This window comes from Oncorhynchus masou, chromosome 29, assembly GCF_036934945.1.
Source record: "Oncorhynchus masou masou isolate Uvic2021 chromosome 29, UVic_Omas_1.1, whole genome shotgun sequence".
Classification (NCBI taxonomy): domain Eukaryota; kingdom Metazoa; phylum Chordata; class Actinopteri; order Salmoniformes; family Salmonidae; genus Oncorhynchus; species Oncorhynchus masou.
This window is the reverse complement of record NC_088240.1, coordinates 54,601,653-54,619,633: the sequence shown is the minus strand read 5'-3', so window position 1 is coordinate 54,619,633 and position 17,981 is coordinate 54,601,653. Positions and strand designations below refer to the sequence as shown.

Here is a 17,981-nt window from a genome sequence, read left to right as displayed (position 1 = left end):
AGAAATCAAAGGCAATAATTGTGTATACACTCTTCAAATCAGTGTGCTTCCCTACCATTATGTGCTGGTTTCTTAACTCATTGTTAAGTGGCGTAAGCCTCTCACAACGCAAGCTATTTGAGCAGCAACAGTAATGACTGTTTATTTCCTCTTTTAGGTCACTGCTGATTTTGGCAAGGGTTCACAGTGTAACCATAGAGACCGGCTGCATTGTGTACAGAAACTTGATTGCCTTGAACTCTGTTTGATTTCCCCACCACCTAATTTGTCTTGACTGGTGAGTCCTTTTTTTTCTGCCTTTTTGAAGGTACGAGGATGCCAGCAAGCAGTATGATTCAATACTGCAAGATGATCCCACCAATACGGTAAGTGAGGAAAAACTCACACTTATTCTTATTTAGTTACAGTTGTTGTCCAAACTTTTTGGACAGCTTTTGAATATGCTGTAAAGTTTTGGTATTAGTGGTGCGAGTTTGCTTATTTAAACTCCCCTTGGCCTTTTTAACCTCAACCACATTGCTAATCAGGCTCTCACCCACACAAATGACAAGTGTTTGAGGGGGGGGGGGGTTCATGGTCTTAGGCAGTGTTTGACATGTTGGGTGGAACTAAAGCTAAACTAAATATCTGCTCTTTGAAGATGGTGATATATAGGTAGTTCTTAGACCCCTTCTGGGGTGAGCAGGACTGTGCTCCTGTATTACATCCTCCATTACTGTCGTGAAAATGCCCATCAGTCCGAGTATGTTTTCATCATTTAGTGATATTAAATTGGCGCTTGTGTATTTTTTTGTTAGTCATCATGTACATTATTTATCACACGCGCACAGCATACATTACCTTGTTTGAGGGGCGGAATAGCCAATCACCTGTAAAACGAGAGTAGCTCCTCAAAGAGCTGGTACTGGAGTGAAACCAGGGAGATCGTTCAAGTTTGACTTCAAATTGGACGTCTATCCATGTCCTTGGGGCAACAGTGAGCGCTAATTACCATGTTTTGGTTTTGCTAGGGTGTTGTGGATGGGGTTGGGGGGTGTGCCTAATCCCATGACTCTGGATCAGAAGGTTCTGTTTTATATCCCAGTGGTGGACACTTAATTATTATTATTTTGGTTTCGTTTTAACCCATACCTGTACCATTTGGGAATGAGTCCCTAAACTTAATCCTTCTAAATTTGGCATTTGAAGAAATGGAACAATACAGAACAGCAGGATCAACCCAAGGTGTCAAAGGCACTTTGAAATGTAACGTTTGGGGCATCTTCAAAATTTGGTGTTTGGAGAAACGTGATTAAACGTTTAATTATGCACCGAGACTGCGGGAGCTTGAGTGAAACATGCTTTTGTAAGCCTTCGGCTACGATTTTATTTTGATGGCTATGATTAAAAAGAGCTAATATTTTTGTTTCTATCTCAACTCATAATTAAAACGCGCCTCCCTTTCGTCATTTGAGTGAATAGGCTCTAGTCAACGGTAGACAGGTTATCAGCCCTGTCACCCACCATTTTGCAATGTAAGCATGAGGCAGTATAATTGTTTGAAACCTGAACAGTTTACGTCAAATAATGAGGCATGTCTTACCTTGCTTCAAAGTAGCCTAAGTAGCCAAAATCCATCCATAGAAACATGGAAGCTATTCTTGGAAGCTCATGCCATTAATCAGCATTTCTCTCATGTTCTATTGGTTTTCATAACTTTCTTTTGTTGTCCAGAAGCCAGAGACCATCCTAGTTGTTGCTATTAGAGTCCCCCTCGTTCTATGTTTCTAACTGAGATATTCATCTGTCACATGTGGGACCGCTCACATTAGGTGTGCTGTTCAGAACGGGGTTTTCCACATTGAATTTTGAAAATGCCGTTTTATTAGCTGCTTCATTACTGGAAGACCATGTTCAATAATAGGCTATAGCCTTTTGACTAAAATACAATAGGCGTGCTATTGTTGCATGGTTCTCTGAATGAAAAATGGCAATTTCTTGTATTCATGCATAGTGTTTTCTGTTAGTCACAATTTTACTGTCTGGATTTATTTATTTATTTATTTATTTATTTTTTTTTACAATTTGTTGACCCGGTTTAATTAGGGTCGGTTAGTCGACAGCAAAATTGATCGAAATGTACAACCCTTCTTCAGGTGTGAAGCCCAGCGTTCACTTCTAAACAGATACAGGAAGCCGTTTGACTTTTACTCAAGTTCTTTGTTATATTATATCTTAGGCCCATGCACAATGCGCTGTGAGATTTGTAGAGCATTTTGGCTCTGACCAGGCTGCTACTTTGCCACTATCTTGATCGCCACTTGCTGTATCAGTTCTATCCATATGTTGTCTTTTGTGTGTCATATGTATAACTGTATCTGCCAATTAGTCTGCATTATCATCATGATGTAGCAAAACTGATTTTCCCACAAAACAATTCCAACAAATACAACGCTCTGGCTTACACAGCAGTTAACCATTTGAGTCCGTCAGATTATAAATGGGTATAGCCTTTAGATATACACAATTGTTGCTTTAAGTTCCATACAGTCTTCTCTCAATTTATATTGAATTTCAGCTGAATGACTTGCAGGACCATGTCTATCCAGTGTTCTGCCAATCCCTGACCACCAACCCAAAACACATTGTACCTGCTGTTAATTGTTTCCATAGGGACATGTGGCCACGCAAGAAAATACATGTTTTAAAGGGTTTTCAAAAGAAACCATGACCTTCATTTGTTTTGGCAGTCCTCCTGTAGACGTTCAACAAGCTTCTGCGTTGCCCCGACACATGGACTTGCTTAGATATATTAAACATTTTCTCTTGGCTGGCAAAGTGTGAGAGACTAAGCATAAACATTTGTCCTTTGGACACCATGTGAGGATTCTGCACCTCACCGACTGTCTGTTTCAAACAAACGGAGGCCTTGCTGACAAAATCAATAAACTTGGGTATGCTCTGATGCAGTCGCCTCCCCATCTTTCTGGTGTGGAAGAATTGCCCCCCTCATCTCTATCGGTTCCCTGGCGTGTAACTGTCTGTTCCCCCCTCGTTCAGACCCCTTTACACCTTCTTCACTTTGTCATTTACCGTCATTCTTTATTTTACTCTCTGTTTCTGTTGGGACAAAACCAGTCACACTGTTCATTCTTCTATTAAAATGTTTTACACAGGTTAGCTCCACCATGTCCTATTTCAATTATAAGCACATTGAATACACTGTCATGGAAGACAAGACAGGTGGTGGGAAGGGGAGCACAAGTTAGTTTGTATAGGCCATGATGCCTCCAGAGCAAATGCTTTTGGTCGTCAAGTTGCCAGTGTAGGCACTTCCACAACCTCAGCAATAAATATACTTAACAAAAAATATAAACGCGACATGTAAATTGCTGGTTTCATGAGCTGAAATAAAAGGTCCCAGAAATGTTCCATACGCACAAAAAGCTTATTTCTTTCCAATGTGTTGACATCCCTGTTAGTGAGCATTTCTCCTTTGCCTAGATAATACATCAACCTGACAGGTGTGGCATATCAAAAAATCTGATTAAACAGCATGATCATTACAATAAAACGCCACTCTACAATATGTCTCAATGTGACAAAGTGTGTAAATAACACATTTGTGTAGGAAATGAAGAAAATTATTAAAATTAGGTTTGGGATGTATCCAAATTGTCATGCCTTTTTTATACCGACCTTGTGCCTTACAATCCGAAGGTTAGCCATGCTAATAACTACATGTAAAATCTCATAGAGAATAATAACTAAATGCTAACGAGCACATTGCAAACATTTTATACAGTCTCTGACCTAAAATATACAAGTAAAGTATAGAAAGCAAGGCTCAAGCAAGGCTCATATTAGACAGCAAGGCTCATGATCCAGGAAGGGATTCTCTGCTGTTAACAGGCGAGGCTTGATTTTGGAAGAAGCTAACCACTTAGCTAGATACAGTGCCTTGCAAAAGTATTAATCCCCCTTGGAGTTTTTCCTATTTTGTTGCATCACAACCTGTGATTTCAAAGGGATTCATTTGGATTTCATGTAATAGACATACACAAAATAGTCCAAATTGGTGAAGTAAAATGGAAAAAATTAAGTTTCAAAATATCCCTAAAAAAATCTAAAAAATTATATCAGGAACTTTGAATATCCCACGGAGCACCATTAAATCCATTATTAAAATGGAAAGAATATGGCACCACAACAAACATGCCAAGAGCGGGCCGTCCACCAAAACTCACGGACCAGTCAAGGAGGGCATTTAATCAGAGGGGCAAAAAAGAGACCAAAGATAACCTCGAAGGAGCTACAAAGCTCCACAGCGGAAATGGGAGTATCTGTCCAAAGGACCACTTTTAAACCACACACTCCACAGTGCTGGGCTTTACGGAAGAGTGGCCAAAAAAAAAACATTGCTTAAAGGAAAAAAATAAGCAAACACGTTTGATGTTCGCCAAAAGCAGGGACTGGGAAAATGGTCAGAATGAAAGCATGATGTATGGCGCTAAATACAGGGAAATTCTTGAGAAACCTGTTTCAGTCTTCCAAAGTTTTGAGACTGGGATGGAGGTTCACCTTCCAGCAGGACAATGGCCCTAAGCATACTGCTAAAGCAACACTCGACTGGTTTAAGGGGAAACATTTAAATGTCTTGGAATGGTCTCGTCAAAGCCCAGACCTCAATCCAATTGAGAATCTGTGGTATGACTTATAGATTGCTGTACACCAGCGGAACCCATCCAACTTGAAGGAGCTGGAGCAGTTTTGCCTTGAAGAATGGGCAAAAATCCCAGTGGCTAGATGTGCCAAGCTTATAGAGACATACCCCAAGGGACTTGCAGCTGTAATTGCTGCAAAAGGTGGCTCTACAAAGTATTGACTTTTAGGGGGTGAATAGTTATGCACACTCAATTTTTCAATTCTTTTTGTGTCTTATTTCTTGTTTGTTTCACCCCAAAATTATTTTGCATCTTCAAAGTGGTAGTAGGCATGTTGTGTAAATCAAATGGTACAAACCCCCCCAAAATACAGGTTGTAAGCAACAAAATAGGAAAAATGCCAAGGGGGTGAATGCTTTCGCAAGCCACTGTAGCTAGCTAGCTACGAAATTAGAAAACCACATGCACAACTGCAGAGCATTTAGCACATTCTAGGCAGTTAACTTAATAATTATAAGATATCTAGCAAGCAAACATTTAGTTGTGAATTCCTGTAACTAGATCACCTGGTGTGTGCTGCACAACGGTGAGTGACTCACAAGGCTCCGGTCTCTCGTCTGCTTGTAAGGACAATGTTTTAGGTAGACTTTGCTGAAAGTCTACCGGGTTCTGAGTTATCAAAGGCTTTCTAGAAGCTTTACTTATGACACATAATAGTTTACTTAATGGCCCTAATCATTCTTTGGGTTGTGAGATATTCTCCAATGGGAAATGGGAGGTGCCTTGGGAATAGTACCCTTGTGGGAATGGTGGGTACTAAGTACTCGCTAGCCAATCAGAGCACCACCCAGGTGATGTCCTGGGGATGTGATCGGTCCGTCCGTTTCCTGATCTCAAGGCTGGGTGGTTGCCATCTGTAACACCAACGCCCTTTCGGTTAAGCCTGAGGGCGGGAATGGAAACAGGTCCTCACTGTCCCCTGGTGTCTTCCAGGCCAGATTTTTTCCCACCAACCCTTCTTGGCTGGTGAGGGTGTGGTGTGGACAGGGGCTGACATCATTTAGGTCACCTGTCTTTGAATGAAGGATCTCCACTGCTCCCAGTCCAGCATGTTCTCTAACATGTTCTGTACAATGAGGGAGGGGATGGAGCTCAAAGACATGGCGGAAAATTGGCGACCACAGCAAGGACTTGTGAGGCATCCCAGCATGCCGAGCTGGAGATTGGAAACTGAGCTGTTGTAATTACAGGCTGTGGAATAGATGTGGTACCCATTAACCAAAATTGTTGAATCAACAGAAATTGCTCAAGGTTTCTTTGCCATGGCGGTGTCCAAAGAATGTGTCGAACTCTTAGCCCTTCCATAGTTTTATTGTGTTCCAATACCTACAGCAATGATCTGGAGAATTTCTCGTCTGCTTGCGTAAATGCATTTTTGTGCTTCTCATCTTTTTTTTTTAAGAACTTTGGCTAAAAAGCCTAGCCTAGCCTAGTGTCTGTCTACCACAATTTCATACAAAAGGTAACTTCATTAATTATTCATTCAGAGTCCAAATGACACTGGATGATTCATCTATTAAATGGAATTCCGACCCTCATCTTATCGTTATTGTTGTGTAGAAGTAATTGAGGTCACTAAGAATCCCTTACGGAGGTTGAATGGGAATTGTATGAGTGTAGGACAAGAGAGTTATTACAGCGGTAAAGATGCACTCAGATTTCTACGGAGCTGAAACCAGATCCTATTGAAATTGAAAATATTGGCTCTTTGCAACCATATGATTTAGGCACTATTTAGACAATGCTTCTGTATTTGATTTCTGGATGCCTTAGTATACTTTTGATTCCAAGTAATACAAGTAAAACTCCCTAAGCTCTTAGGCATTTGAAACATCTGTGTAACAGTTTTTTAAATATTTTTTTTACTGTAAACAAATGTTTTACTCTGAATGTTTTAGTGTTGCTTTTAATGCGTTAATACCTTCATCTACCTGCTATTTCACAACAGCGGCACATAACATCGTTCATGGGCCCCCCCTTCTTTTTCTCTGTATTCTTCTCTCCATCTCGTTTCCCTCCAATCTCGACCCCTCCATCTCTCCCTCTGTATGTTATTTAACATTATTATAATGTGCTATCTAGGTGTCCAGCGTTGTCCTCACAGTCTGAGTCCTTCTCAGTTAGCGCCAGGGTTGATTTAAAAAATCCAGTGCTCTAAATGCTCCTCGAGAACCCTAATTAAAAAAGAATCATGACAACGGTGGGATTATCCCTGCTGCCAGGTTCTTCTGGATCATTAGTTTGGAGAGGGGGAGAGAGCAAGAGGAGGAGCGGTTTGGAAGAGCTCCGCATTTAATAAAGTTCTGTGTGACTCCTTCGGGGCTACCAACTTCCATGTGTTCTGAGTGAGCCCCAAGTGGTTCTTTATCAGGAATGAAGGACTGGGAGAGAAGAGAGGAAGGGGGAAAGAGAGGGGTGTGGGATAGGCCTACAATTGCAAGAATCGCACTGAAAGTTGGTGTTCTGACAGATTTTTGGTATCGGACGGGGAAAGTACACATGTTAGCAATTTGGTTAGAAGTGAGTAAAAATTCCTTAATCTCACATAGCATCAATCCCCAGTAGAATATGGTCCATGTAGAATAGTTTGATATTTTGAGGAGATATGTGTTTTATGGGTAGAAAGGGGAGAGGGGAGGGGAGAGAAGAGGAAGTTGGTGCGACACCCCCCCACCCCCCCCATAAATTCATCCTTTTGAATAATATTTTCTCGATGATGTTTGTGTTTAATTGTGTGAGGACCACTCTCAAACGGCAATTCACATGGTATGTGTTTATTTTTAGAACAAATGCAAGCAATAATACAGGTCAACAATAATCTAGATATTTATAAAAAAAATTGCTGACTTTAGATGTGTGTGGTTGTGTAAGTAAGCACCATAGCCATGCTGTAGTGCAGGTCCCTGTTCCAGGGTGATGGATAAGTGGATTTATTGTGACGGCGGTGTCAGTGGATTCCCAGATTTATGGCGGCTCAGACGTGACTCATGCACAGCCCTCAATGGCTTTGGTTATGAGTGTGGGAGAAAGGAAGCCCCACTTAATCAAATGCCAGTCCATAAATAAAATGGACCGTGGCAGGCAGGGCAGCACCATTCTAATGGCAACAGCAGCCCGCTGTTAGGTACACACACACCCTCGCAAACGCTGCCTGGAAAAGTCAGAGGAGCGAGCGTAATACTTTCTGATTCAGATTGATGAGAATCTAATCCACTTTAAGGTCACTTCAACATCAAAATGAAAGAAAAGGCAATTGGAGGCTGATGTAAGTTAGCATGGCTTCAGAAGCTCGTTCTGAATGCGCTGGCTGTCGAGTTTGGGGTAAGGCCCTGTTTTCCCCACTTAAAGTGGTGAGTCATCCCCTTCTATCTCAGACACTAAGCTCACACACGCCGACTCAAACATCGACTCATGATTTGTGTTCTTCTTTCCACAGATATAGCCTAGCTAACCATTACCTCTTATGAGATGCTGGCATATCAATTTTAAAGTTGCCCCAAAACAATATCAATAATAGTAGGGACATCAGCATTTTAAGTAGCGAGGCTTCTCACCACTGTGTAAGAACTGTAACAGGGAAGTGCTCAGTAAGGCTGGTTAATGAGGTCAATATCTCTCCTAAATGAAGATATCGCTTAACTGAAATGATTTGGTACTGAAAATCGCCACTTCACATCAACGCTGTTGGCTGATGATTCCGTAGAGAAAATGTCAAATCCCGATTCCCACTACTCCAGTCCTCCACTCTCCATCGACTTGGCGTTCTGTGAACTGATGGTCCCTATTCCCAAGGGGCTCGGGCCAGGAGCAGAGAGGGGGGTAGAGTTGACCAACATCTCATATCCCCCCCCACCTTCCACATGAGCATAGTTCCAAGACTCCCAAACTCATTTAACATATAACCCCCCCCCCTCCTTTCTCTCCTCTCCCTTTTATTTGTGTGAGCTCTGAGGAGACCCCCTCTCCTCGGTCAAACACTTGAGGAGCTAAGACCTTACTAATCCTCTGTTGATGCCGATTCTCCACAGGCGGCGAGGAAGAGGAAGATCTCGATTCTGAAGGCCCAGGGGAAGAGCGCCGAGGCCATCCGCGAGCTCAACGAGTATCTGGAGCAGTGAGTAGTGTTTTACAAGGGGATTTGGATCTCCTCACACGCACCCCCCCCTGGCCTTTTTAATTAAAAGGGGGTTTGCATTCGATTTGATCCGGGCTGGGCCACAACCTGTCCATGAGACCCCCTCATCTCGACTCCATCTTGGGAGCTCTGCCCTGTCCGTCTGTTAGCCTAGTTATATAATGCCACGGTTTTTGATTGATTTGAAACGTGGAGATTTCAGCTATTGTACTATATATTAGAGAGGTTATTGTTGATGATCCTCTTGCTAATCAGGGTTCTAAAAAACATGGTGTGACGGTGCTGAACTGCATCCTCAACGGGAGACTCCCTAAATTTCTTACTGTTTTTTTTTACAGGTTCGTCGGGGACCAGGAAGCGTGGCATGAATTGTCGGAACTCTACATCAACGAGCACGAGTAACCATCGCATTTCTTCCATCACATTAGCCTACCTCATGTACATCACTTGTGACGTTTTGACTGGCGTATTATTCCAGTGGTGAGGAATAACCTGTGACCGTTCCAGGTTTGAGTGGTGTGGGTCATTCTCGCTCTCGTGCTTTGCCTGCACTCCCTGGTGTCAAGACCTGGAGGCAACACCTTATCATACCTGTCAGCTTCTATCAGACTCGGGGGGGGGACTGGGGAGTGTCTGTAAGCAGTAACTCCTCTCTCCCAGTCTCGGTGGCTGACCTGACTGCTTGATCCCAGAGCGGGGATGTATTAGGATGGGCACAATGGAGAGGGGCGTTGAAATGCCTAACTCAGCCAGGGGTCCGCATTGAGCCCCTGTCTATGTTTGTCACATGAAGAGGAGGGTAATAGGATTTTGACCCTAAGCCCCCCGTTCATACATATGTGGGTAAGACAACCCCCTACTGATATCTCTGTTGCCAGGGGTAATTGTCAGGCTCCCAAGACAAGAGCATTGTGAGAAATGTTTTTGTTTGGTTTTGTCACTTTTTATTTTTTATCCCTCCTTAATTGTCTTGGGGGCTTAGGAGTCAGGGAAGCAGACGTCTTTCACGGAGGTGTGTTTGTGTGTGTAAGCGCTCTGGTGTGTGTGTGTGTGTGTGTGTGTGTGTGTGTGTGTGTGTGTGTGTGTGTGTGTGTGTGTGTGTGTGCGAGCAGCACACCGGCTCTGCGGTCACCCTGGCAAGAGGGCAGTGTCTGCAGGAATGTTTAGCGCTGTGAGAGGGCTGCTTATTGGATATTTCACGTTTTTGTCCCGAGGGGCTTTATTGCTGTAGTAGAGGGAGGACATCCAGGGGTGAGCGGATTATCTCCCAGCTTAGCCAAACTTTTGTAATATCACCCCATTCACTCCCCGAGCCCCTTATCTACAGGCGTGTCCATTTCTTTTCTCTCTTTTTCTTTATTTTGGGTTACAAACTCCCTTTTTTCTCCCTCCTCTCTTCCGGAAAGCATGGACAGCATCACCTCTCTTTTCCACAGAGCGAGAGGCAGGGAGAGTGGATGCAGAGAGATTCCCAGGAGAAGTTGGTGGCACTTTGTTTCCAGAGCCAGAAAAAACAGAGGCTGATGGAGAAGAGAGGAAGAGCAATGAACTGCTCCGCCCTCAGTGTGTAGCGCCCCGCAAGCTAAAAATATACAAATCACTCACGGCCTGCCATTGTTACATGTCTACAGGCATCAGTGTTCAAACATTATGACAGTAATTAATAGCTTAACGCAGTGGAAACTTTAAAAAAGAAAGACACAAAAAAACAAAAAAAATCCTCATACCGCTGAGTGATATTCGGACATTATTGAGATTGTGCCTTTTTATTATTGTTGCGTTGAACCGTTGAGATGCTTCGACTCATTGGGAATCATCTGAGCTTGTAGTGCTGTTGAATTAGGCGTTATTTAACTACTGTCTAACGGTTCAGATTGGCCTGGTCATCCAATGGAGCATGATGACTTTCTGTGGTCAGTTTGCAGTCTAATGGAGGAATCTTGATCCGTTTGCCCAAGTCTGGTTGGGAAAAAGCTTTGGGGTGGAACTCAGTCAAACTGTGGTATTACAATTGGTAGCACCAAAAACCAACCATTGCCTGGTTTGGTGTTCAAAGAGAACACAGCATATGTGTGAGTCATAGTAACAGTGCTACCACCACGAGGTAGTAGCGTGGTCTCTGAACCCAGGTGTAGCGAGTTGGAGCTGAGTGGTGGTGATGATGATGGTTGGAGATTGGAGGGTGCGGTACTGCAGTCAGCCAGGCCTCTGCCTGCTGATGGAGGCTGCCTCTCCTCTCCGCTGCAGGCCCGGGGCCACTGCAGGAGCACATCTGAAAGTCTTTATGGGGAGGAAGTGGTAATTGTAAGCAGCCCCCCAACCTTCTGAATACCCCGATCTCTCTCGCTCTCTCTCTCTCGCGCTCTCTCTCTCTCTCGCTCTCCCCACCACTCTAATGCTGCTCTCTTTCTTTTGAAGTCCTTTAAACAGACTCTAAATGGGCCCGATCGTCTCTTCATGTCGTGCGAGGCAGCATTTGGTCCTGTCTGTTCCCGCCAAAAACACCCAGCTTGCGTCAGAGCTTCTTTTTTCTTCCCCCGACCCTTTCTCCCTCTGTGGCAGTGAAATGGCTACAGATTAGCATCCTTATCTTGTGTCATTTATGATCCCCCCCCAGCCACCACAAGCACCATTTTTGGTTTTTCTGCACATTGCCAAGCGCTGATACAGCATATGCTGGATCACGTACAGTCTCTCTACACTAGAATTGAATGCTGGGTTTTGTGTTTTGTCCAATTTTGTTTAATAGCCCTGTTTTGGTGTTCTGAGTTCATGTAGTCTTTCAAGGCGTGGGAATTGAGTGTGTGTGGACTGTGTAATTCTGACTGTGTGTGCTGGAGAGATAAACTTGCCTTCCCTTGGACGGGTCCCCTGAAGGGGAAACTGTGTGTTTTAAGATGTGGAATGGCTGCAGATTAGCGTGAGGTCAACAGCTCCAGCAGTCTGCTGAGAAGTGATCTCATCTGAAGTAGGGCACAGTGTGCCAGTTCCTACTGTAACGCTGACCTCAGGAAGGTATTTAACTACACATTACCAGAGTGAAAAACACATTGCCAGACAGACCGACAGATTGATCCTGTGTGTCTGGAGCCCCCCCGCTCCTCTCCTTTTCAATGTTCCACTTTGCAAAACAGATTTTCGACAATATAGACATAACCACGTAGGCCACCAGATCCCCTTAGTGTGAAAATAAACTTAGTTTGTTGGATGCATCTTCATAGATCCAAACTTGCCAAAATGTACAGTAAACGGCAATAGCACTTTCTGCAGAACAAATGTACACTCTCGGATTGGAATGGGTGGACTACGTCACGGATGAAATGGAGCACATTTTCCCCCCCGTACTATTTTAAAGCTGGAAGATGAACTGTCCATCGCTCTAAGTCATCAATCTATTCATTGTTCCCTTGTTCCCACAGCTATGGAAAAGCAGCCTTCTGTCTGGAGGAGCTGATGATGACCAACCCTCACAATCACTTGTACTGTGAGCAATACGCTGAGGTAGGTATAACTCTCTGCATGTCCGTCATCAAGCGGCCTAACTATGGAATAATGTTTCCCCCCAGCCCTCTACGTGAATGCTCTCTCTCACTGGAGGAGCGGGCCGCTGCACTTAACGTCAACGGGAATACACGCTCATGAATGTCGAAATGTTTACACGGCTTGTCATGTCGTGCTTATCCAGATGCCATGTAGGCATTGCGTAAGCACCCCCCCGGTTGACATGCCTCATGCCCATATTTTAATGCCTTGTCTCACAGGTGAAGTACACCCAGGGGGGGCTGGAAAACCTGGAGCTGTCCAGAAAGTATTTTGCCCAGGCTCTGAAGCTGAACAACAGGAACATGAGGGCCTTGTTCGGTCTGTATATGGTGAGTTCGCACATCTAACCATCGCATGATGAGAGGAGCCGAGGGAGGGGGGTGAAAGAGCAACAACTCATCCCTTTTTCTCCTGTGGTTTGTCAAAATGTGCAGGCCTGCTACTGCCTTTTGTGTAGCGACCACAGAGCCCCGCTTTCAGATAGGTCAGGTCAATGCTGACTCAGTGGGTAAACCCCCTGGCTTGGAAAAGTCTTCCCCTTCAAGCGCTCTATTTTGGTCATTTTACCCCTCTAGGCTTTCGTACGGGACCTTTTTTCATGTTGAGGACCAAAATGACTCAAATAAATAAAGAGCAGTGGCAGTAAGAAAACGGGGAAGAGAGGGCCACTGCCTCATTCCCGCGTTCTGTCAGTCGCAGGCAGCCCCGGCCCAGGTTAACGTTTTGATTTCGTCTGCGCCAAATGCCCCCCTTTCATCTGCATATTTATGTAAATAGGAAGTGGTCCGTTAGCACCAATGCATCATATGTAAGTGAGTCCTGACATAAGAACACAAACGGAGAGTGCAGGAATAAGGGTGGGTGGACAGGCCTTCCAGTGTTTTCTCTCTATTGCAACAGGGGTTCAAGCAGTCAAAACATCTCATACCCGGAAAGGGGACAAACCACTGGGATCCGTTCATGGTCTTTGAAGAGGTATCTTCACTTTTATAGACTAACTTTTATGTTTCTAAAAGTAGTCCATGGGGTTCAAATGAGCTAACGTTATTTAAACAAATTCAAACCGTCAATGACTGTCTCTCCCGGCCCGTAGACTACTTTCAGGGTAAATGGAAAAAGAGGTAAGTCTAAGAAGGTCTTCAAGGTGCTAGCTAGCTACAGAACGTGCATAAAAAACAGCATCAATTTAAGAATTTCAGGTCCCTTAAGCTCCAAAGTTATTGTTGTTAATTCCGTTCCGTTTAGGTGCTCTTATCTTTGTATGCACTTTTCTCTCTGCACATTTGATAAGAGCGATTTGATAAGCACTAGGTAAATGAGTAAGCCATTTGGATAAGGGGATTGTAAATATAAATGACAATTGTTCTAGGTCTATTTCACCATGCCACTGTCAGTTATACCCACATACATTTACAACGGTCACTTTAGTGTTCCTCTCCTTACATTTTGCATCATTCCATTACAGTCAGTTTACCTTTCTTCACTCTGTCACGTTCGTGTGGTTGTTCCTGAGGATCGCTAGCAATAGTGGATCATATCGGGCTACCATATTACAAGTTGTGCAATCATTTGGGACATGTAGCCTATTGGAACCATTGCGAACTGTAGACCATACATACAGTACATGTAGTAGGTTAAACCTGGAGACTGGCACACTGTTCACGACAACTGGACTGTTCTCATCACAGTTCCATGATTTAGTGTGGACTTATTGACTTCTGTTCAGCCACTACTGTACACTATTCTCACCTTCCAATATTTTATGCCTTGAACAATTTGAATAGGTCAGCTTTCAGGATGAATCGAACCACTGTATTTTTGATTGACCAATATTGTTTGTGCGTATAGGCTCTCCAAACCTGTTTTTTTTATTATTATTCATAAATACTTTCCTAACCGTAAATAATATAGATCAGAATATTTTTTTAATCTAGCAATTGGTGTTCAAAATGAGAAATAGGTGTGTATTTAGATCTACAAGGCTTTCTTTCATTGATCCCTAATATTCTGAACCGTTCTTTCCATATATTTTAGTGAGTCTGTTGAGAAAATTCAGATTAAAGGTACGCCAAATTAAAGGGGATGGCTTTAGATAAATGCCCTGAAAATCCTATTGAATGAAAACTCCATGAGAAAGTCTGTTGGCCAGCAAGTGGGAGGGTTTTAAGTGGTTTGAATTAAATGTATTCAGCGCGCATAAGGGAACCACGCCTGCAAGGCCTGTTACGCACCTGCATAAGGTAAGTCTGAATATCAACTACTGAGAAGTGCATAGGAAAGGCATACATAGTTAAATAGAGGACTTTATGTTCCTCTGTCAAATCATCCACTGCCACCTGTATATTGGCTTCAGATTTAAATTTGATTGTAAAAACGTTAGTGTGCACAAGGTCCAAAGTTGAAATCCTTGACAAGTGCAAGTTCGTTCCTGACATGGGATTGTGCCAAGGCGATGACTTTGACCATTTCATCTGATTCTGGGAGACTGTGAAGCTTCATGAACACCACTGTTGGGCAGCTCCTCACCGAAGAGCTATTTGATTGGTTCAGTTTAGTCGTTCAGAGCACCTGGTACAGCTGAGTAGTTGGTAGCCGTGATCACTGTAAGGTTCAATCAATCAATCAAATGTATTTATAAAGCCTTTTTTACATTTATTTTTTACATCAGCCGATGTCACAAAGTGCTGTACAATGCAAAATGAACCAATGACGGGAATCTACACATTGGATGACTCAACTCTGTAGGAGGAGCCTAGTGGGCCTGTGATGTTATTCATTCTCTGTAGGAGGAGCCTAACACTAGTTAGTGTTAGTCAGTGCGGTGTCACTCCACTAGCGGGGATCCTTCCGGAAGACGACATGATTCTGGGGTAGAGCTGACATCATACGCCGGAGGTTATGAAGAAGAAATCCAGAAGCAAAATCGTTTAAACATTTTTTAGAAATAGGGGGGGGGGGCAAAGTTGATTGGGGTGTAGTTAAAGTTTCAGCATGTCCACAGGGACGTCTTTGAAGTGCTGCCCGTTTAAGCCTAGTGGGGTTTGCACTTCGGAGACGATGGCAGTAGCATGGAAAATACATGGGTTTTGTGGTTCTGAGGGGAGCTGGGGCGGGCAGAGAGCATGATTCACATCGCGCTTCGCTCGCCACAGCACCGCGGGTTCTGAAGACACACTGAAGATATGCCGGGCCCTGTCATCACCGGCAATCTATGGTGTTGGAGAAATTAGGGCCCATTAAGTGACACTGCACTCAGGGAGCTGGGGCATTAAATAAAGCACTCACTTTTTCCTCTCCCATAAAAGTTTTCTTCGTGTCGTCGGGCCAATTTTTTTCTCGTCCTGCCCACGGCGGAGTTGGTTGCGCATTCATCTCATTTATGCTTTTATTGCTATTTTGATATGACGACACCTTTCTTTCCTCTCTCCCTTGCTTTCCACTCCCTTCTTCTTCCCCTGTGTAGTCGGCAAGCCACATTGCTGCCTGCCCCAAAGTGAACGCCACGGTGAAAAAGGCAAATGTGAGGTATGCTGCTTGGGCCACCAATCAAATCAACCGTGCCTATCAGGTGAGTCACGCCATGTGTCTACTTTAATTATGAAAGCTACACTATTTACATTTTAGTCATTTAGCAGATGCTCTTATTCAGAGCGATTTACAGTGGAGTGCACACAATTTCCTACTTTCTTTCGTACTGGTCCCCCGTGGTAATCGAACCCACAACCCTGGTGTTGCAAGCTTCATGCTATTGCGACTGAGCTGAATTTTCCACTTGCCTCTTCCACTTAAATGTTCCTATACAACAAGGCTAGTCAGCCCTGGCTTAACAGGTTGAAACTGAGTAAAAAACATGGTTGTTGTGGATGTTGTTTCAAAGCCAAACACAACGAAATGGACAGCGCTTTCTAAGGTGATTTATTAATTCAAAGCATTAAGAGGTTGTGTGTAGAACACCCATACATATATTACAGCTTATGCATAAACATTTGCCGATGAATGAGCCCAAGCCTGAAAAGAACCTTGAATTAAAATAATGTGCCATTAAACAATACATAGCCTACTGCATATTACGCAAGGCAGAATAAAAAAGCGTAGGATTTAATGTATTTTGTACGTAATTTTTCTTGACGATATTCCCAAATTAAACAAATTCTAGTAATCGCCTTTGAGTGTGGACTGTATTATTATTCATACTGGATGGACTGGTTACCTGTTTTTTTGTGTGTTTTTTATAAATTTAATTTTAAGGAGTCTGGGAGAGAATGTATAGGCCTAGGTGATGCTGTTGATTCATTGATTGTGCAGGGCAGTTTATAGAATAATCCTACAATTATAGTGAATTTGTATTTTATTTTGAATAGCCTAGTAATAGAGATTTTTTTCCCATTATCAATAGGCTGGTACATTACCTTTAGCTACAGAATATCCCACCCCTGTGCATTTCCATGGGAGCTGTCAACAGTTTAATTAAATGTTTTGTTGTGAAAACATGTTACTATCGATGTTCCCGGACAGATTTCACTTGGTTTCCCAAATGAAACACTTGGTAGCTGCAGGAACAACGTGTTGGAGTGCCCATGGCATACAGGGTTTGGACGGAGTATTACCTGTCGCACAGCGAGAGGCTGTGTGCTCCTCAAACAGTGATGCGTGAAGTAAAATATGTTCTTTTAGTCCAGACATTTCTATATGCAATCCTGTGTGAAAGCAGAGTTTTGATGGTTGTCACTGAAATGAAGAGGGTCCCAGCTGCTACTATATTTAGGCCTATTTCTCAGCTGCTCCACTATTGAACTGGAGTAGCCAACCCGGCAGGATTTAACTCCGGGTAAGCGGCCTCCATTCGCCATCCAAGTGCATTCCCCTCCCCCCCCTTTGCCTCTACCCATTTGATAATGGGCCATTCTAGGTCAAAACCAATTTGACATATTAGTAAAGACAAGATTAAATTGAGAGTAGTAGTGATAGGTAAAATATGATTGCTTGATGAGAGAACAGGGTGTGCAGCCTGAGGCAAGGAACAGAGCTCAAGCTTTTTTTTTAAGCACATTTTTCAAATAGTCAATAGCCTATTGTTGCATCATGCAGCCCATATATGTTTTTAATTTCTAAGACATTCTAAGGTTTGAATCATTCACAACTAAATTAGCCACATAAATCTAGAGTATAGGACCTGTTTTAAAAGGATCACTTTTACGCCCAACATAGCCACTTCATATGCGTACTGTCCTTTCAATTATAGTTATACTTACAATAAAATCAGAACATCATCCAGTAGGCCGACTCCTATCCGACTCGGTTCTTCTGAAATACATTTTATCCATATCATAATGTTTCTTTAGACCTGCCATCAAATAAATAATGGATATATTGTGTTGGTGTATATTAAATGGATCTATTAGACTCTTTTTTTTGTTCTTTTTTTTGTAGATGTTCCTAAGGCAATAACCAGCTGCCAAAATGTCATGACCACCATAGCCCTAGTGGTGCATGACTGTTTGGGACAAAATCCTGAAGTGGCACTTCATGGACCAGGTTTACCTATCCCTGCTATGCAAGAACCGAATGCCTTGCATATACTCTTGAGTTCTTACTGTATC

At 43.2% G+C, this 17,981-nt stretch overlaps 1 protein-coding gene across 1 annotated transcript in view; it reads left to right on the top strand.

The window, feature by feature from the left end:
- The window catches only part of LOC135520023 (ER membrane protein complex subunit 2), a 67,746-nt gene that overhangs the window by 36,393 nt on the left and 13,372 nt on the right, over nucleotides 1-17,981 (top strand). Inside the window, exons 5-10 of the mRNA XM_064945331.1 lie at nucleotides 308-365; nucleotides 8,732-8,817; nucleotides 9,177-9,236; nucleotides 12,258-12,339; nucleotides 12,600-12,710; nucleotides 15,845-15,949. Of these exons, the coding sequence (XP_064801403.1) occupies nucleotides 308-365; nucleotides 8,732-8,817; nucleotides 9,177-9,236; nucleotides 12,258-12,339; nucleotides 12,600-12,710; nucleotides 15,845-15,949 (502 nt within the window). The remainder of the gene's footprint in view (nucleotides 1-307; nucleotides 366-8,731; nucleotides 8,818-9,176; nucleotides 9,237-12,257; nucleotides 12,340-12,599; nucleotides 12,711-15,844; nucleotides 15,950-17,981) is intronic.